This window comes from Chelon labrosus (assembly GCF_963514085.1).
Source record: "Chelon labrosus genome assembly, chromosome: 23".
NCBI classification, from domain to species: domain Eukaryota; kingdom Metazoa; phylum Chordata; class Actinopteri; order Mugiliformes; family Mugilidae; genus Chelon; species Chelon labrosus.
In genome coordinates this window covers 2,775,445-2,796,387 of record NC_140356.1, presented here as the reverse complement: position 1 = coordinate 2,796,387, position 20,943 = coordinate 2,775,445, and the positions used below count along the sequence as shown (strand labels likewise).

Genomic DNA, 20,943 nt, shown 5'->3' with positions numbered 1-20,943 from the left:
GCTCAGTCAAGCCAAGTCCTTACCTTCTTTGCCTCCAGCATCTTGTTGTCAAAGATGTATGTGATGCAGTTCCTGACCACCTCCAGCCTGCGAGCGCTGTTAGCCATCACGTTGCCGTTCCTGTCCACAATGTCTCCTGTGGAGACAGAAAAGGCATCAGATAGTCATTTATCACTGCAGCTCTGAGCTGAACACCATTAAACTCACACTGCGAGGCCGTCTGCCTGAAGTGAAAAAGGTCGCACAGGAAGTCTGAGGTCGGGGAGACGCTGAACTTGAGCTTACATGTTTTTACCAGCATGCAATTACACCTAACACCCACAGCCTCACAGCAAACCGTCACCAAGTGTCTGCCACGCTCTGTCTTACCACTGGTATGACCACATACATTGGCAGGCTCTCCAGTATGTTTGCCTTGTATCAGTTTGCAGTTTAAGATGGAGTCTTACAAGCTGCAGAGAACAATACAAGCAGCTAAACGCGATCTTTTGGATCACTCAGTCCCTTCCATTGCTCACCCAGTGGGGGCCCGGATGGCACCATGCCCTTGAGCTCCGCCTTGACCACGGGCGGCGCCGTCTTGAGCTTGGCGGCGGCGTGATCGATGAAGAGCTGCACCGCGACCTCGTCCAGGCCGGGGAAGGGCGTCTGATTCTGTGCAGTGTTCTGGCTTTTTTCCGTCAGCCGCTGGACTTTGTGCATGGCCACTGCGGGGTAGGGATTCTCCTGGAGGGAGGGAAAGAAAGTGATGAAGAGGAAGAAACGAGGAACAGCAGATTTAAGGCAGAAGTAGCAGATATTCCGTACGTTTTTGAAGAGCTGCTCTGCCAGCTCCTTGACGTGGTTCATGACTTTGTGTGGACAACCCTCTTCTTGTCGTATCCTCTCCACCTCGTTGGCCACCAGCTGTGGAAACAGGATAAAGAACCACATTTCACCCCCACTCAACACATGCTAGTGAATTAATTGAATAAGAATCATATTTGGCATCAATTACCACGCCCCCCTATGCACAGAAGGAATAACGTGTGCATGAAAGACTCACATCATCGAAAAGGTCAGTGGCTCTGTAGGGAGGGCCCCTCTCTGACACAAAGCCCGCAAACGCCATGCCGTCCAACACCTTCATGAGGAAGTCGTCCTCCGACAGTGACCTCTGGCCCAGGAAGGCAGCCTGCGGAAATGCACGTTAGTCCGATCTAATCACGCGGCGTCCGTTTCTCTTTTCCTCTCTGCACCCTCACCTACAAAGCAAACACATGGCTGGTCTGCAGCGTTCTCAACATTAGATCCCTTTACCTTATGGAAGCGGATCACGGGTTCCGGGTGGATGCGGATGATGTGCAGACACCAGCGGTAGCCCTGGAAGAGCCGAGCGAACAGCCACAGGAAGATGGCTCGGATCTCCTTATCCTGGAACATAAATCACGCAAAACACATAAAGTGAATGAGGAACTGAAATAGGAGAGTCTGGAAAGCTGCAAGAAGCCTGGATCTGCTGTCTCATGTTATACTGCTGGTAATTTCCTGACCTTTAACACCTTTCACATGCCAAGTAAAATATTTATTTGCTGCTTAGACATTAGACCTTTAAGAGTAGTTAGAAGCTTTGCTACTCTACTAAATTCATCCACTTGAGCTCCTATTTCCCGGTTTGATCACGTGACATCTTATTTTCGTATCTTAATAAAAAGGATAAGTTTATTTTTGATGATTTACAGTGTAACTACTGACAGTTGGCATAGAGATAAGGGTGCCAGTCATTCCCAACCAGGGAGATCTCACTTCCTGTCATGTCTCTACTGTTGCTGTCCACTAAATGCATTGAAATTTGGCATTGTGCGTTTTGGTATCATCACAACAGCTTCATTCTCACCTGGATCTTGAGTGAAGCCGATTGCGTGGACTGCGGGGGGAAGGCGTGATCAGCCACTTCCAGCTCCGGATCCAAAACCTGAAACAGGCAGCGACACAAATTCACCATCAGTCATTAGCCACCACATTTCCCTGCTCATTCTGGCTGGATGTTGTTAGAGGACGTTCGTGTAATTTATTAAAAAAAAAAGGCAGTCAAAGACTCGAGGTGTTTCCATAGTATTCAGAAAAGGACTGGCTAGGGGAAGAAAGTGGACACTGATCTTGAATTTATGTAAACATATGTGTATCTATAGTTGATAAACATTCAGAGAAAGACAAAGCAGCAGGATCAAGACATCCAGACGCCAGTCAAAACCTTCCTTGAAAACGGCTTTAGGCGTCGAGGCCATTGCCGGAAACACCACCCAGCTAAATGTAAGGAGAGCAGAGCAGCTAAGCCCTGATTCACGGTTGCTATCCCACAATCTACGGCGGCATCTACCTACATGAAAACCAGCACTTTTAGTAAATGTAGCAGATAATAGCCATGTTACACAAGGTCATATTTACAGGGACATCTGGGTCTGTTTGGACTTGGTCACTACTCATCCAGTTACAATCAAGATATTTTATTTATACATCTGTCCATACTGGGAGCTCTGCAGGCTGAGAACACCCACCTATAACCCAGTAAACATTCCTTTAAGCCACCAGTACAGACTAAGGACCACAACGGTCTCCAGGTTATAAGCCACAAAGCAAACAGAGCAGCCAGTAACAGAAGAAAACACGATCCCTGGATTTCACAATAAAAGTTCAGCTTTTAATAGATCTGTTTATTTTCAGCTTTAGCATCTCAGGCATTTGCCCTAAGTCAGCGGGTCCAAGTTCAGTGTCCTGCTTGAGGATGATGACGCAAAACGGGCCGTCAATTTAACGATATGATATTATTGGAATAGCAACACACACAAACAAGGATTTGGCTGAAAGCACTTCTCTTGATCTGCTGCAGATTAGCCTAGGGTCTGGTCCCTGTTCTTATTTTACTCATGCAGCTACTTTAACTTTTACATTATGCTGCTAGTTCTTTTTATTATTATTATTCAATTCTGCTCTTACTTATTTATCATCCGCTACAAGCTTGGGGTAAATTTATTTTTCATGTTATTCATCTGGTTGTCTTGTTTCTGTCTTTTTCTGATCACTAAAGAGAAGCCAGACAGAATTTCGCAACAATAAAGAACGTTCTTTCATTCATTCAAAATGGACAACACTGAACAATGGTTGCTGTAGTAACAGGTTTCAGTCCAAACACGGTCAACTCTGCACGACATGACCCGATTTATCACGTAGAACCAAACTAAACTCCTGTGTATTTAGTTCACCACTGACAGGAGAAGTAAATACGATTGACCATCTTGTGACAATACAAGGTTCTGCTGGGAAACCTTTGGACCTGTGTGGTCCATGTGGATGTTACTTAGACATGAACCACCCACCTAGACCAGACCTGTGAACACCCCCCCCCCCCCCCATAGCAATGACACTGGGGGAGCAGCCATCCCCAGCAGGATGCAGCCTGACACAGGAACACACACAAAACCAGTTTAAGAACAACTAAAAAAAAAACATGAAGAACAGCACAAGGTGTTGACCTGGCCTCCAAATTCACTAGATCCCAAACTGATCCAGTATCTGTGGGATGATCCACAGAGGCCCCTCCCCTCAACCCATAGGACCCAAAGCCCCCCCATTAACAACATTCTGTTTCCAGAGGACACCCTCAAGACACCCTCAGAAGGCCCATGTCCATTCTCTGATGAGTCCCAGCTGTTCTGGAGGCACAAGGGAGACCAACACAATATTATGGTAGCATCTACATCTCCCATTCTAAAGAAAAGTGCTCTGTCAGTCGCCCACGTATAACTGACTTTCAAAAAAACAAAGAAAGGATATCAGCACAGATAAAAGCAGCAGATAACAACATCGTTAATATGATATCATTGATCAGGGAGATAAAAGAAACACATCACACGGTGGTGCAGGAAGTATTGTGGCTAGATCGAGAGTAACTGTTAAGGTGGAGGTTGAAGCAGGCTGCAGACTCTGAAGGAGGGCCTCTTAGGACACAATAACCTCGTTCAACTCAACAGCAGACGTAAAGAAGACTGACAAATGTTTCTAACACAATCAAAGTCTACTTTCTATAAATGCTAGACTGGAGCGCTTGTACAGTTTAATGTCATAAGATGTATTTATTTCCAGAACAGAAAGTTTATTTCCATCAGTTTAAGCTATTTCCAAGTTGGCTTTGGCTCATCTTTTCTGGGTTTGGGGTTTGGGGCTCTCTGGGTAGAATCTCATAATGTTTCTTTTCCACCAGGTACTTCAAAAGTCGACACACAGGTATTCCGTATTTATTCAATTTGGGTCAACCTTTTAGTCGTGGTGGCCTACTTTCCCCTTTCTTTCCTTCTCTATTGTGTTTCACAAAACAGTCCCGATAAATATTGTATTACAACGTGTATTATTTTCACCCTCACATCTTGCATTAACCTAGAATCTAGCACGCTCTAAACGCTAAGACAATTACTAAAGGAATAAAACTGCTGCAGATTAAAAATAAAAGATAATCACCTGAAAGCTGACATTACTGCAGCTATCACTCATCCCAGCTCGCTTTCTAAATAGAAAATGTCTCTGGAATGTAACTAATACTGTGAGAGTCCGTGGGAAGATCTTATCAAATAAAAAAAATTCTGGCTCCTCAAAGCATCCAAACACACACTTGGCATGTGCGAGCTGCCAACTCCAGCCTCCCTCAAATAAACACATCCTGACCTTTGCCTCAGTGACAAGAAAAAAAAAAATCTAACCCTGTACAAACAGCAAAAGGAAACCTCTTCTGTAGGTTGTTCCAAGTCTCTTAATCGTTTACCACAATCTAAACAGTCTTTTTTTACAGACACAATAAGCATATAAAGGAATCGTAATGGTCTTACATGTGACTGCAATCACAACAACTCTGGCAGACAGTGACTTGGCGAGTATGACAAACGGAATGAGGAGCTTCCCACAACTAGCCAAGTGCAATCAACTTACTTTTGTGTAAAGACAGGCGTGTGATGTTTGGAATTAAGCTTGAACTGTTAGGGTTTGTTTTTGGTTTTTTTTGGATAAGGAAGTGGGAAGTAACTGCAAATGCAAAAACTTTACTACAATATTACAAATGCAACTTCTGCATTAAAAAAATGCAAAAAAAAAAAATATATATATAACCTGTATTATGCAACATATTTTAATTATGAACTTAATAAAGTATAAGCTGCTGTACAGATGGAGCTGCATTTAATGACAAGAATGGAAGGAAGCACTGCAACAAAACTTACATTAAATATTGCAGAATCTTGCCCTGTTGGTCCTAAAGCTGTTTAGTTAAACAAAAAACATCTCTTCGGTGCAACAGCTCATAAATATACAAAACCTGTCAACCACACTCAGCTTTTTAGTAAGAGACTGAAAACCCAAAATGGTGGTAAACCACATGGTCCACTTGGTTGGAAGCATAGACTGTATATAAAGATAGATAGCGGAACAGCTCTTCAAAGACGAAGCAAAAGCAAGTAGAGCTCCCCCTGGTGTCTGGCTGCAGTATAGGTCATAAGCTCCACCCCCTCCATGTTAGTGGATGGAACTTGGGCCAAACTAAAACACTAAAATACACGTCAAATATTTTTTTGTTAAGGATAGTTTCTCTCTCAAACACCAAACACGCAAGATGGCAGCGGCTGTATGAAAATAGCATCGGTTTGGCCAATGCAAGGAAGTGGTGACGCCTTGTCCATATTTATATACAGTCTATGGTTGGAAGCATTATCAGAAAATTATCAGTATCAGAAACTGGATAACTGTGCAGCAATCATTTGTCTGTACTTACATAAGGTCCTTCTTTGTTTGCAATATTGTATTTTTTTACACTGATAAACCAAAAAAGGACAGAACATTTTAGGGCTGTCAGAGTTAACACAATAACAGTCTGTTTACGCAAATTCCTTTTGACGCCACTAATTAGTTTGACGCATGTTTGAAGCATGCAGGTTTTCTGACAGTTTGGAAAAAAGGATGCAGCAGTAACACTATGGATGACAAGCAGAAACAAACCTCCTAGAGTAGAAATGAATAAAGAATGACAAGTTCAGCTTTAAAGCCCCGGCAGACGGTTCAGGATGGTTCAAAGTTATCTGTATTCAATGTCAATTTGATTGCCCTCCCACCAGAGGACATCGAGTCTTAAATACCAACTTGGGAGCCAAGCACCCAGCTGATGCAGAGAGCCATCCTCCCCCTTTGCTAAAGGCAGACCACACTAAATAGTTTGCCGTAATACTGGAGAGTGTTATCTGTCATTGTTCTAGACTGTTACAATACACATGTTTGCATAAAGTGGGCATATTTATTTACTCCCATGTTGATAAGAGTATTAGGAATCAGAACCGTATCGCTTTAATGTACATGTAAAACAGATTAAAAAGAAGTTCCATTCATTTGTGATTAATCCACAGTTACATAACAATCACACGTTTAATTGCGGTTTACAATGTTATCGACTGCTCTGCTCGGAAGTGCTCTGGTTGCACCAGGATAGTGACTGAACCAAAACAAAAATCTGCTTGTGCTTGATGTCTTGGAAAGCAGCTGCTCACCTTTGTTTTGCTATTTAAGTGTTGTATTTGCTGGGGGTAAAGCATTCCATCACATCCACTGTTTTTCAGTACAGGGAAACAATAAAGCATGGAACAACAGAGTCACCATAAAGGCTTTCTGATGCCGTTTACAACTCTAAAGCACATGATTTGGCAACGATTGCCGGATGGATTGTAAAATCCGTTTAGGAGGTTTATCTGCCGCATCCCATCATAGCGACAAGCCCAGATCAATATTTTGGATTCCCCATTTTGTTTTACACATGACTGGAACCATAACGGTTTACAATATGACCAGTAAATAGGGAATCATTTCCTTCAACATTTCCCATACAATGTCCAAACTTGGAACATTCAATAAAATGAGAACAACAAACCCCCTTTTACAGCATCATCTGCATCATTTGACATAAAATGTACATCGTACTCAGTAAACAGTCCCAACAACGGGAAGCTGCAACAAATTCAGCACCTTCTGTAGATATCAAGAAGTGAACAAGGAACCAGGAAAATCATTTGTTTACACTGAAATAGATAAAAAGTATTTCTCAGAATGGGTTGGCACTGTAATAGTGCTTGATATGAGCTGGCTTTATTTGATGTACTTGATACGAACACAATAACACCCCCACTGTAAAAGTGGGGGTGTTATTGTGATCGGAACAGCTGAGTTGAAATGTTACTGTGAATGGAATGAAATGATGCCAACTGTACAGAAAAGGGACTTCAGACTTATATGATATGGTGCCTGAAATGAGGGAGACATCAGACTGTCTGCATTGTTGGGCAAACTATATGGAGAACTATATTAACATGCATGAACGTACAGAGAAAACTAGGATAATAATTAATAATAGTTTCCCTTTTTAAATGATTTTTTCCCCTTATGATTTCTTATTTTTTTTTGTAAGGCCTTACAATCAATAAGTCGAACGAACAATAGATTATTCGAGAACATAATCAACCCATTTCTGTGGTGAAATAGTTATTAGCTGCTAACTTGTATAGAACAGAAATCTGAACTCCACCACGACTACAACTACAAAAATAAACTGCTGCCGCAAATGTGCAGTAACGGATGATTGGAACAATTTAACAACACATAACGCATAATAGTTTAAAAATCAACTGTTGCCATGTCTCCACATCAAGTCCAATTAAAACGTCAAGAGATGAGAGAGAAAATTATTCAAAGTCATCATCAGTTATGACCCACTATAAAGGCGTGGTAGTATTTTTCACATCCTTCTTCCTGTATTTTCTTCTTTTTTTTTTTTTTTTTGTTGTTCCGTTTCAGGATATTTCTGGGCAGCAACCTTTGGATATTGGGTCTGTGTTTCCGTTTGACCAAGGGCGGAGCTGATTTATTGTATTGTTGCATTTCTCTGATTCACTGCTTTGTTACTATTTGCTCATAAATGCCGCTCCCTCTCTTCACTGACTTTATGGCATGCTCACTGCTGATGAGGCAGGGAAGAGGTGCCAAGTCTGAATATTGTGTTTAGAAACAGCTACCCCTAAATGCTACCTGTCATACCCTTAAGCGCCACTATTGCTAACTATTCCATCTATTTTTACTTCAGATATATTTTCAATCTCCAATTTGGAGTAGATTGACAGTGTTTTAACGAGTAATATGCGGTTTAGGCTGCTGTGTAAATTTTACGCTGAAGTTGCGGCAACAGCCCAGACCCTACGTAGACCCTCAGCTGTAGCCTGAATATGAGAAGTGCAATAACGCAAGTATCTGAGCTAAAACTAAACAAAAAAAGCCCCATAAAACGACCTTAAACAACCTCTGAAAAAAAAAAACTTCCTGGCATCTCATCCCATAAAGCTCAAATGGGTGGTTTCTTACTGCATGTTAGAATCCACCCACTGGATGCTAATGAAATCTCCCAGTATGCGGTAGTACTGTGTATTACGGATATAGATCTGTGCTGTGTTGAGGTTGCAGCTCTTACCATAGAGATTGCGGTCTGGGTCTGCTGTAGGAGAGGTTCGGGCAGCAGGGAAATGTGGACACACTCTGGGATGGTAACCGTGCCTCCATCCAAGTCAGCAATGATCACATCCAACTGTAAACACACACACACACACACACACACGTGAACACAGTTTTCACCTCTGCAGCGTGATACACAGGCAGATTAGAGAAAGTGAAAGGCAAACGCAGAGACACGGAAAGTCGTCTCTGTCAGCGGCGGCTCATTACGTTACAGATGCTGGCTATCGAACAACAAGAACCACACATTCCTGTTTCACTGCAGGCAGACGGGAAGGCTGCCCAGACGATAGCCTCCGACCCCAACGTCTGCCCATACATTGATAATGGTCATGTGACTGATGTACCAAACACAGCCTCTCGTTGTTAATTGAAATAATGGCTCTATCCGGGGCGGCGAGGCGAGTGGCATGCGGCAGGATACAATCAGACACGTCCAACTGGAGCGTTCATTACACTCTCAACAAGCTTTAATAAGGTAGCAGTATAGATTTTGCTTTGATCACGGGGTTGAGACACTAATCATAGTTGTGTACTGTATATTGGTATAATTTTCTTGGCAAGCTCTGTAAAGAACACTGTATTAGAATCTGTTGTATCTAAAGAGGTCAGCAGGTAGCAAAGAGCCAGATGGCAGCAGGGCAATTTAATAACGGGCAAATGAACCAGCGTTTAACGGGTCAGTAAGAGTTTACATGAAACACACCTCTCCATTGTAATCAAAACTCAGATCCATGTCACAACAGCTGAAGGTCAGTTTAAGTAATTTATATATCAATAAACAGAGAAAGCCTCATAGAAAGTGCTGCTTTGTTTTTGTTTGAGGACAAGACAATCACCTTTTAACACAGATTGCTTTCACTCCATTGCATGGATCACATTTCTATCTACAGCTAGGAACCAGCAGCAGGTGTCGGTCTCGCACGCAGAGCACGGTGGCCTTTACTCAGTGATGCTGCTTGTTTGTTTACTGTTGACACAGGGAGTTGAGCGAGTGTGTGGGCTCTGCATTTTATCCTCCGCCTGTTTTTATTGCTGTTTGTTGAGTGTCTGGCAGCCGATATCTCGGCCGATGTCATTGTGTCATTAGGCCCTACAGAGAGCCCTGCCAATGACCCCGTGAAACAATTCACGGGGTCATTGGCACGAACAAAGGACAATGCAGTACAAAGTGTTTTTTAAGCCACCTTAAGCACCTCGTAATTTGGTGTTTATTGGTCACTGGTATGACAATGAGGTAATATTTTACCTGATGTGATATCAGTTGGACCTAGTCATATGGCATAATTTGCACAATAACAGTATTTTTTTCTCTGAACGCTTCCTTTCAGTGTTTTTTAAGGGACAGATTATTGTTCTAATAATATGTTTGATTTCACAAAGTCACACTACCCGAGCATGGATCGAGAACCACAGATTTTGTGCCCCGTCACTTTCTCAAAGTTGCGTGAACGTGTGATTAGTTCACAGCCAACATGGAGAAGAGGAATGATCGCAGCAGCAAATACTGGTTCATACTGGCACTTTCAGCATGGTTTAAAGACGCGGTCGAAAGAAATGTGATCCCATCCTTTAAACAATGGACATGCTAGATTAACTACACTCGATGAACAAGCTGGTATCACCCGCTGTAACTCCATCCAGCAGTGATTCGTTCCTCTGACAGCACTGTTTGATTTTCTCCCACACAAACAAGCACGTTGCTGTTTTCGGCCTCACTCTACTATGCAACACTTCAAACAATGCAGAGGAAAAGCTTGTCGTCACTGCAGTCGGATTGTTGTGTTTTTTTATCAGTCCAACATAACAACCAACCAGGACTTGCGTAGGAAAAACTACAAAGCCTTATGACGCAAATGTATTCCCTGTGTCGTTTCTACCTGTACAACTGCAAATCCTGATTGTTTTCACTATTAAATGTGTATACTTTGTATTTGAAGCATGTGTGTATCTACACTGTGCTGTATCTACCCACCAGTTCTTGTGTTTCAGAGCGGAAGAATGAGTTGACGCCAATGATGAAGGGCGTGGGAGTGCTCAGGACCTCTAGTAGTTTTCCCGGTAGGATGGGTATGTAGGTGAAACTGAAAAGACACAAACAAGAAGAGGTTTTACACGTCACCTGCTGCTGGTTAGGACAACGGAGAGAGAATGGCGTAAAGACACAGCAGAGGGAGGCGGAGGAGCGAGAACACACCTGTATTTGAGGGGGAACATTATGGCCAGAAGTCCTCGGCAGGCGTCCGTTAGTCTCTGGTAGCTGCTGGACAGGAACAGGACCTTGTGTTCCGTCAGGGCGGCACAAAACAGATACAGCACGTTGACTATACCTGAGGGAGAACAGAGCAGAGACGAGGCTCGGACAAGGTTCAACAAAGCATTAAGGAACAAATTCTGTTAAAGTTAGGCCTGTGGGCTTTAATCAGCAAATTCTAATGAGTTCACTCAGTTCGTTGACGTTGACGTTTTTAGCCGGATTTGAAGAAACCCCCATAAGTCTTTACTCAGATATTGTATTTGTGAGAATGGGACACATGGGAGATCTGTGGCCTTGTCCTGAGACTTTAGACCATTTGAAATCAGTTAATCCTTAAGGACAAGTGGACAAATTTGCAGAGGTCGTACTGTATATATGTAAGGGCCAAGCTAAAACATGGGTTTTACTGTGGGTTGTATTGCAATGGTTACGTCACTGTGAGTTGTTTAACAGCTGTGACACGGCAGCTGTACGTGAAGATCGAAAAAACATGCAGAAAATCTTCATCAGTTCCATCATAATTGCCCGTACCAAGTTGCCTGAAGAGCTGGGCCACACTGCTGCCGCTGACGGGGAGCGAGTCGTTGATTGGAGTTTGGATAACTTGCCGGTCGCCAGCACCTAACGTTATAGTCCTCTACAGTTCAAAAGAGAAAAGAAGGATTGACATGAGGGTGAGAAAACCAGGAGAACCGAAGCGGTTTCTCGGAAAACGAGCGGTTACTCGGGGTGCATTAATCAAAGAGTTGCGCGTGTCCAGAAAGCAGCGTGAGTCAGACAGAGAGATGGAGAATCCCAGAAGCTTAGCAGGTACATGACAAATAAAACATAAGCCATTCCAGCTGATCAAGACATGAATGAGGCTGGGCAGGACTCCATGCCAACGAGGCTGCTGCAAAACAACACCGTCACCACCACCGTATTAAAGAGCCTTAATGGGAAACAGAAATCCTGGAGACGTTGCAGGTGTCATGCGTGGAGAATTTTCCAGAGCAGCCTCATGTGGGAAGCGACCGAACAAGGTAACTGCAGATAATTCGGTTAGGGCTGCAAAGTGAATCCAACATTCCCAGCATTTAACTTTGCACAAATATACCTGAATTGTAATTTGCAAAAAAATAAACAATCAAACTGACTTACAGTATGTTTGACCTGAAAATCTACTGTAGTCTAGACAGAAGAAACAGCCGATAAGTATTGATTTGAGTGTGGTTTGGATAACAAGCGAATCTGGGAGTGGAAATAGATGATTTAGATAAGTTTGAAGACTGAATCACAAAATCACATCACTACAGAACACTGCACAGCACATGGACGTGATTTCTTTTAAGCGTTCGGACCAGTACGTCGGACAAGAACGGTTTCAGATTTACCCAGAGGGGGACAGGAAAAAGTGCAGCATCTTGCAATTTTACTACAGCAGCAGCGTTAGCGTCGGCAGCCACGGGCAAGCTGTTAGCAACTCAATACTGTGATCCAACATCTGATCATCGGGTGTGCGTAGTCTCCGGCAGCACTTCCAAACAGCTGCTTCAAATACACTTGAGAGGTTTGATAATAAGCGGCAGATTTTCATACAGTATGTGAAGATGTGCTATTTAATCTGCCACGGAGAGGTGTTACTGTGCTACTTCCCTGCTTGTTTTAACCATACACTGTATAAAGATGGACAGCAGAACTGCTCCTCAAAAGGGAAGCTAAAGCAAGTAGAGCTCCCCCTGGTGGCTGGCTGCAGTATAGGTCATATAAGCTCCACCCCCTCCATGTTAGTGGATGGGACTTGGTCTAACTAAATCACTAAAATACACGTCAAATAAATTGTTTTTCAAGGGCGGTTTCTGTCATTTTAGGTAGTTAATATAATGTTGAGGCATAGTTATCTTATTCAGTGATAATATCCTGAGTAAATTTTGGCCTCTAAAAGAGTTGCTTGCGCTTTCTTAGTCCTGAACATGTATCTACTGATGCTGATGCTTAGATAAGCATGCTCTACTAGTATCTATACTATTTCTAGGGCCTCTATTTCCTCATCAGAGCTAGTGATGTGAAGCAAACTATTATTACTGCACGGAGTAGAGCAGTCTGCGTGTGAAAGGATCAGTTGTTGGTCACATATCGAGCCTGTATCAAAGCGCTGTTATTGATTCTCCTGCTGTGGGAGGTGTGCATGGAACAGCTGGAAGGAGGAAATGGGTGGAGACAAGAAAGCTGAGAAAGCTGAGAGCTGATTGGTAGAGAGAATGAAGTCGGGCTGGCGTACCAAACTCTCCTCACTCTCCTCCTGGCTCGGCTACAAAAGCACCCAGCGGAGACAGACAGACACATAACACACACCAGCGGGATAAGACACAGGTTAGAAACAATAGGAGTTTTGGAGGGCCCAAAACTTGACAACAGTAAAGTAGAACAGTATGACGGTCATTTATCAGCAAATGGCAAAACAAGGAAGCTGCACAAACAATCAGGACGATGAACTGCAAGATGACAACTGAGTGCAAAAACATAGAATGCAACATCAGATATGGCAGACGCATGGGCAAAACAAATGAAAGCAATCATTCGGCATTCCTGTTTACAAGTGATGGGATTGATTTTTATATGAAACAGTAAAAGTACAAGCAAAGGTACCAAAGAGAAATCATCCTAAACACAGTTTGCTTTTGTTTTATGACACAGAGTACACAAAAGAAAGAAGAATCTATAAGATGATTCAGAGTCCAACTTCCATGCCCTTTAGTGGGTTTGACACACTGTGACAGTAGACCTGGTCTGAAAAGGGAACTTCTAAAGCCGACATAACTCAAGAACTGAAAATACCTAACCAAAGTTTGACTTTTACAAGATTATACAACTATTTTTAAAACATAACAGAACCTCAAACTGAAACTAAAAGCCATACGCCTGCAGGGAAATCCCCACGCAACAACTCTACAGGGACAATAAAAAAGTTCATAGGCTACGTGCCATGTTAAGAACGAAGTGCATCCCCTCGTGTGATCTGCTGTCTGGAATGATCTCCAGCACTCCAGATTATGCAACTTTCAGTTTGAGGTGGCTTTAACAACTGTGTGTTGCTTAGCCAACCCTGTCAGTAAGAGCATTTGGCAATGAGACAGGAGGTGTCGAGAAACGGGGGTTTGTTTCTGGAATTGCGTTAATTAATTTTACAGACAGATTTGCGCATCTTCCTGTAACGGCACTTGACTTTGACCCAGTCTAAACAGAAGTTGTCCATGAACACGGGAAAATCCAACACTACCACACACAAGGAGGTCTGAGGTCAGGGTCATATATTCTGGGGATTCACCATGTTGTTTAATGACTCTGGACCACAAATGACGCTATTTTTTCCACACTAAGGTCAACCCGCTCACTGTACTTTTGCAACTCATCATTTCTCAGATCAGGCCAACAGCCTTAGGGCTGTGTAATCTACTCAGATAAGTCTTGCACGTGTTCAATCAAAGTCTGCATTTTAAACAAGCTTTTCAACAAACTGTTATTCAATAAATGTGGAATGCTTGCACCTAAAGATTAGGTGTCTGTCCATCAATACAAAATATAAATATATATACTTCACAATGAACATCTGAGCCAGTCTTTACAGTTACAACTGTCCCATACACACAACTTAAGCATGTGGAGAAATCCAAAGCTTGTTGCTAAGCTCTGATTGGACGGTTGCTGCTCAGGGGAGGGTTTTTCCACACGATCAGCTGACTTGATGAGTGGCGAAACGTCTCTGAGAAACTCTACAAGTCCAGCTGCCATTCTTTAACGTTTTCAGATATACATACACCAATAAAACTCCCGTGTCGGCCAGAAGAAGGTTTGACAAAGGCAGTCTGTTGTGTGCGACAGCGTTGCCACGGCAGCATGCGCACCGGCAGATTATTTCAGCGTGGCCGTGTGCTGCTGCATTTAGCGTGTTGTGTGTCTGAGCAGAGGCCGACTTGAACAAACACTCCGTGCTAATGACAGACATTTTTGCGACGGTGAAAGAAGTCCTGTGTGATTAAACGGTTACAGGAATGTGTGTAAGTGTGTGTTGCTCTTTTTAAGTGGCCTGCCCTACTCTTGAGTCACAAGAACAGAACTGTTTGTGCAGTACGAACTCATCTGTACAGGCCTTTATGAGTGATCGGGTGTAATAAAGAACTAAGCGGGAGTCTGACCTCTGCACTGACGTGTGTGTGTGTGTGTGTTTTCAGATGTGTGTGAGGAGAGCTGCGCATTAGCTTTGCTGTTTGGGTCTGTATGTGTGTTAATACTGATTAGATCTGATTCTCTCATTCAGACGCCGCGCCGCCCGGTAGGAAGCCATCTGCCATCCCATATGGTCACCAAGCAACTGAACTGCGGCCTGCACAGCAACGGTGTTTTGCGCGTGTTTGTTTGAGTGTGTGTCAGAGGGTGAGGAAACTGCTTTAAAATAATCAGCGTTCTCAAATGATTATCGAGAGCTTCAGCAAATCAAGTTGATGACAAACGTGATAGAAGGAAAGAAAAAAGTGAAATGATTGATATGATCCCGGGGAAAACAGCTTGATCACAAAGTACACAAAAAAAAAAGGACAGGTCAACAGTAGCCATAAATCACACATGATTTGAAATGACTGCAGGAAAGAACACATTCCTCAAAGAAAAGAAAAACAACGCCGGTCTGTTTGATTAACAGAATCAATAACATCGAGCTGGTTTGTTGATTGGTGAAGCTTGCAGAACGGGAAGGTTACCTGGAGACAGGCCAGCAGCCAGTCACAGGCCAGGGCCTGAGGAACTTTGTCTAAACTACAAACGGGGGACTCATCTATCTGTAACACAGAGGAACCAGTGTACAGTAGGGTGCACGCAGAAGAACACACATGGCTTAGAACATCTGGAAACCACAGTGGGAGGGTTCATCTTATTCATTCAGAGAAAATAAACAGTCCCTACTGGATGAGCACCATGAGCACAAGTGAGTAAAAGGAGAGCATGGTTTAGTTCACTTGCATAAAAAATAAATAAATAAATAAAATAATAACAGGAATTAAAACAAAATCAGAAATTATACAAAAGAATGAACAGCGAGAGAAAATACAGTCAAACAGAACAAAACTGATGTCATGGCAGTCAGGTACGTTTAAATAGCCCAGTGGGCTCTCAAGTAAAACACGGCTTCACCTCATCTTGCACATGTCCACATGCACAAGCAGTTGCATACATGAAAAACTAAGATCAGATGCGGTTCGCTGCATATTACTGACTCAGATCAGTGGAGACTTTAAATGTGATAAGAGCAAATACAGTGTTTTATATGCGATTTGTTAGCTAAAAGAAAACAAACATTTTTATTTTGTTTGTCTGGTATCACTAAAATTGAAGAGAGTGGCTACACCAACGTGCGTTGACGGCTTCCTTCGTGGACAGAGATCTGCAGTCAAACCAGTCCTATGAGGTGGCTGGTGTCAGACCCCATGTCTCTCTCAAGATCTATAATTACCCATGCACAAAGAAATGTGCAGGCATGTGCACAGTCCCATGCATACGTACGAAACACATAAAGAGTCCAGACATTTCAAACACGCCTAATGTTTCTGCACTGTACCGAGCTAACATGAATGCACTGCTGGCTGTTCATGCCGAACAAGGAGCTGTTCTAGCAGGCTTGTGGCGAGCTCTACGTCCACACGCCGTTTGCTTCCTGCGTGAGCTGCACTGCTGAGCGAGGCATGGGGTGACATAAGAAGCGGTAACGGTGTAGGAAATGAGGCCGAGGAATGGCGTCAGAGGTTATTTTCAGCACCTACATGACAAAGTCCAAGTGCTGCTGGTGGGTGCAGACGTTAATACAATTTACAGCGACGGCTTTGACACCCAAACTCAGATCATGATCCTGCCTTTTATTGAAGGGAATCAGAGAGAGATAACTGGTCAATGATTATACCTGAGAGCCTCCAGCTATGGGGATGACACAAGTGAGGAGATTTCCAATCACCGTTTCCAAGGGCGTAGACAGGCCATCTACGTGGACGGTGTAGATCAGACTCAAGCAGTTCTGTTCAAACGATTAAGGAAAACTCAGATTAAGAGTCGACAAAGACCACAACACAAGGTCACATATTACCTACTGTATACTGTAACATCATTAGGATAGAGTATATTTACATTGTACCAGTTTCAACGTGTTAGATGTAGTCTTGACATTAGGATTTCTATTGTTTTAAGTCCAGGCACACAAACTCAAACACAAGCTGACATCTGGAGAGGTTTTCTATCGTACCCTGAACACCTCAGTGTAATCGAGTCGGGACACCAGCACCAGGCTCTTGGGGGCGAAGAACTTGGCCGACTGGACGACGGCCAGCTCCTCGTCGGCCTCATCCACCTCGCTGGCCTCGGCTTTCTGCAGCGTGACACGGTAGAAGCACACATTACTGCAGCTGCATCAGGCTGAGATAAACACTTAGAAATGATAGCAAATCGTAAACTCGATCTACATTTGAACACAAGTAATATATTGAGGCAGGCCAACGTTTGTCTGAGTGTGTGCTGCTCTCATTTAACCAAAACTCTACCCAGCTCTGGCCTTGCTCCAGCCTACTCTGGAACCTAAGATGGGATTGTTGCTGCACAAATAACTCCTCCAACTTGCGTGACAGGCGACAGATCTGTGCGAGCGGCCGACGTTCGTCTCACCTGCGGGTTGTCTAAACCCTCCCAGAAGGTGAAGCAGGCACAGTAGTGACGCTCTGAGTTGATGTCAGTCAAAACCGCTACGAAGAAGGAGGCAGGCAGCCGCTCAGGAGCCAGCTGCCAACCGCTGGGCTGACAGAACTAGACGGGAGGAGAGGAGAAAAGGGCCGAGAGGTGAAACAAGGACATGGGTTGGAATTAGTTGGTGATGGGAAGAAAGAGCACAAAATAAAATAAATAAATAAAGAGACATCAGTGTGGATACCACCATGGGTGATAAATCAGACATGACTGGTTCCCATGCTGTTGCAACACCTCAGGGTGGTGATTCATGTAGGGCTGGGCGATCCTTCACGCAACAAAACAGGTTCTGAAAACTTTCCGTCTGCTTTTAAATTATAGTACACCGACTCCTCCACAGCTCAGCGTGAGCGATGGGGATCATTTCTAATCACAATGTAGCTGCTTTAAACAAGTTAAGGTATGCGACTTTCAAACATTTACTTGCAAAACATGAAATGGCAATGGGGCAATCCTCAGTGTGACAGTGTTGACTGAGGTGACCAGACAATAAACAGTCAATATTAGCAGTGTTTTTGTTAAGATACGAAATGCATTATATCATTATTCAATAAGTTGCCTCGTTATTTGATCTAAAGGTGGCATATAGCACGGGTAAACATGTTAGCCTTTATCTTAAGTCAATCCGAAACCGTTTATCGAAGGGAACTCCAGCATCGAAACTGTCTATGAAGCAATATATAGCGGTTCGTTTCATGTCTGAATCACAGAGCGGCTTTCTAATCAGTGAGAGAATCCATGCTGACGCAACAGCCTGGACAACTGACCTTGATATTAGCGATGGGCCAATCTGATTCTCTTCTGCTTCTGGCTAATTAAGATGCTACAAAACTATCACAATTTTTTGTCAGACCTTGATTTTTGTTGTTGTCCTTCATTTCCGGCCTATCCGGTCAAAGCATAGTTTTGAAATGAGCGCAGGAGTGCAAAAAGAACTCCTAAATGTAGGTTATAAAAACTTTAAGGAGTAAATTTTGGTAGCACAGCCAAGTCATTGTCAGCACTTCCTGCATCAGGGATTTTCACAATCTTGCATGTAATCTATTTAGCATATGCAGGAAAGTACCAGTGGTAGATTTATGCACATGAGCTAAGTGCTATAAATAAAGTGAATGGAACATACATTGTATTTAATGTGGATTGGTGACATTTATATGATCTTAATAAGTCATTCAGTACTGGGAACAACAACGCTCCAATGCATAGAATTGGTTTATTCTTTATAATGGCTATACTACTTGTTTCTGGACATTGAGCCCCGCTTATGGGCAGCTACGTAGAAAAACTAAATCCCAGTGACAAACGTATTCTACCACCAGGTCCCCTTGAAACCCATCTTCCATTGCACAAGATAGAGCATTTGGTTGGTTTCTTCCAATCAAAAAAGACTAAAATCTAAAGTCTACCCTTCAATACTCTCGGACAAAACAAGCAATATATTCTTAGAGCCTTTAAGGCAATGTGGCAAAAAAAAAAAAAAAAAAGTCTGCCTCTGCGGTGGCCCTGGAGGAAACCACCAAACAAACACATCATCCATCCTCAGAAGTCCATACATGCAGTAACACTAGATGCTGTGTAGTGTGACTGAAATGAACCAAGTGATAATTCAACCCTCAGATACCACTGCACTGGTATATAAGAACTTCAGCCTAGTGATTCACAGCCAAGATTCTCGTTAAGCTTCTGGGTCAAACAGGACCATGATGGTACTTGAGTTTAAGAGTTTCCTCATATGTGGGTGTAAGAAGAATATGTTCTCCTACAGAACAAGTGCAATCAAATGGACGAAACCTTCAAAATAAAAGAACTGCAGGATTGTTAACTCCCTGTTTCTGCTAAAACACATCGAGACACATAAATAGTACTCATATGGGTCAGAGTGTGAAGGATGCATTAGTTCCCGTTATAAATCCTGACAGTTAATGTCCTTAACCAATGATTTGCCCCCTAAGCATCTCAGGGTTAAGTGTCTTGTTCTGACCACTGGGGTACACAGGAACATGGCTATAAGTGTTGACTTACCAGCTCTATGCCTTGTGGGAACGGGCTGTCCTCCCAGTCTTTCTCAGGAAACCGCTGGAGAATGCGACCTTGACCCTCACCCTCCACTGCTGGGAGAAACACAGAGGGACGAACGTAGAGGTCAGTCAATGTTATTGAGATTGTTTGTTGTCTAATTGTTTCTACTAATAAGCTCCTTGGAGTTTTTTTCAATAAACCTTATCAGCGGACTGGCGTCGCTTACATCTGTTGTCTTGTATGCTGGCAAACAAATAAAACCTCAATTCAAATAATCACATTAAAAGGAAATGCATGTTTTGCTGCACTATGCCACCGTGATTGGGGAGACTTGGCATACGGTCACACATGCTCTCCATTAGCTTTGTAGCCCATGTCTTTTGAATGGCATGCTACGTACAGCGAAGCAGTAAATCTGGATATTACAATCCTCAGAAGAGCGACAAGGAGGTTTGTTTGGAGGATGTTGCCTCACCGCAACACCCTGTTCTAATTGTTCAGATGGGGGCACACAAATACAACCAACTCTGTGGCTTTGCACCATCAGAATGGTAATATGTTTTAACATCCGTAGCTTTCATCAGCTTAATTACAGTTAAAAGCTTAGATCAAGCATTTCCAAATTACTGGTAATTACTCACAAAAGAAAAAAGCTTTGAAAATATAAACCTTTAAACTTTGTGTCAAAACATTCTACCACCATTTAAAATAGCATATTTAGCTAGCCAGCTATGGATCCAATAGGACCAATATTGGTGTGACCATCAGGAAATCTTAGTGGACGATTCATTTTCATTCAAACATTTGCGATTTACGATTTAACTCGACACTTTTTAACTTCTTTAAACCCTTGTTTTTCAGCTGTATTGGATGGATGAATTTCTTCGGCTCAAAATAGTCACCATTTAGAAGTTAAGCACCTTGGGTTAATCAACTCTCCCGTCAGGTACCATTAAACAGAAAAAAGGGACACAACGAGATGAAATTTTTCAAAGAGCGGATGAGACCTGGGCCAAACTAAAACAAAACAACACATGTCAAATATTTTTCAAGGATGGTTTCTGTCATTTTAGGTAGTTAACATAATACTGATGCATGTTCAAGTGTCCATTTTTTCTAATAAGTTTCCCCTTAGTTTGTTATTTGACTCTATAGAAACAGGATGTGACCGCCCATATCCCTGGGAAAGTAGTGTCACTTTGACGAATGCAAGGAAGTGGGGATGCATTGTCCATATTTATATACAGTCTATGGAATAAACCAGCTGGTTTTTATAAATGACAGCAGCCAGCTCAGATAATTGCAATCAGGCATTATGTAATAACTGCGACAGACCCAATTAT

The 20,943-nt window shown here is 42.9% G+C and overlaps 1 protein-coding gene across 5 annotated transcripts in view; it reads right to left on the bottom strand.

Moving 5' to 3' along the window:
• sbf1 (SET binding factor 1) overlaps positions 1–20,943 on the bottom strand; it is a 54,291-nt gene that overhangs the window by 15,509 nt on the left and 17,839 nt on the right. For 2 of the 5 annotated variants that reach the window (XM_084573326.1, XM_084573328.1), the window contains exons 2-16: positions 19,604–19,692; positions 17,504–17,641; positions 17,088–17,210; positions 16,752–16,862; positions 15,559–15,636; positions 11,354–11,459; positions 10,763–10,895; positions 10,541–10,649; positions 8,525–8,638; positions 1,877–1,954; positions 1,300–1,413; positions 1,046–1,174; positions 808–906; positions 519–726; positions 24–136 (exon numbers count right to left, since the gene is read on the bottom strand). In XM_084573326.1, coding sequence (XP_084429452.1) covers positions 24–136; positions 519–726; positions 808–906; positions 1,046–1,174; positions 1,300–1,413; positions 1,877–1,954; positions 8,525–8,638; positions 10,541–10,649; positions 10,763–10,895; positions 11,354–11,459; positions 15,559–15,636; positions 16,752–16,862; positions 17,088–17,210; positions 17,504–17,641; positions 19,604–19,692 — 1,742 coding nt within the window. The remainder of the gene's footprint in view (positions 1–23; positions 137–518; positions 727–807; positions 907–1,045; positions 1,175–1,299; positions 1,414–1,876; positions 1,955–8,524; positions 8,639–10,540; positions 10,650–10,762; positions 10,896–11,353; positions 11,460–15,558; positions 15,637–16,751; positions 16,863–17,087; positions 17,211–17,503; positions 17,642–19,603; positions 19,693–20,943) is intronic. The other 3 variants (XM_084573327.1, XM_084573329.1, XM_084573330.1) reach the window with 3 other exon arrangements.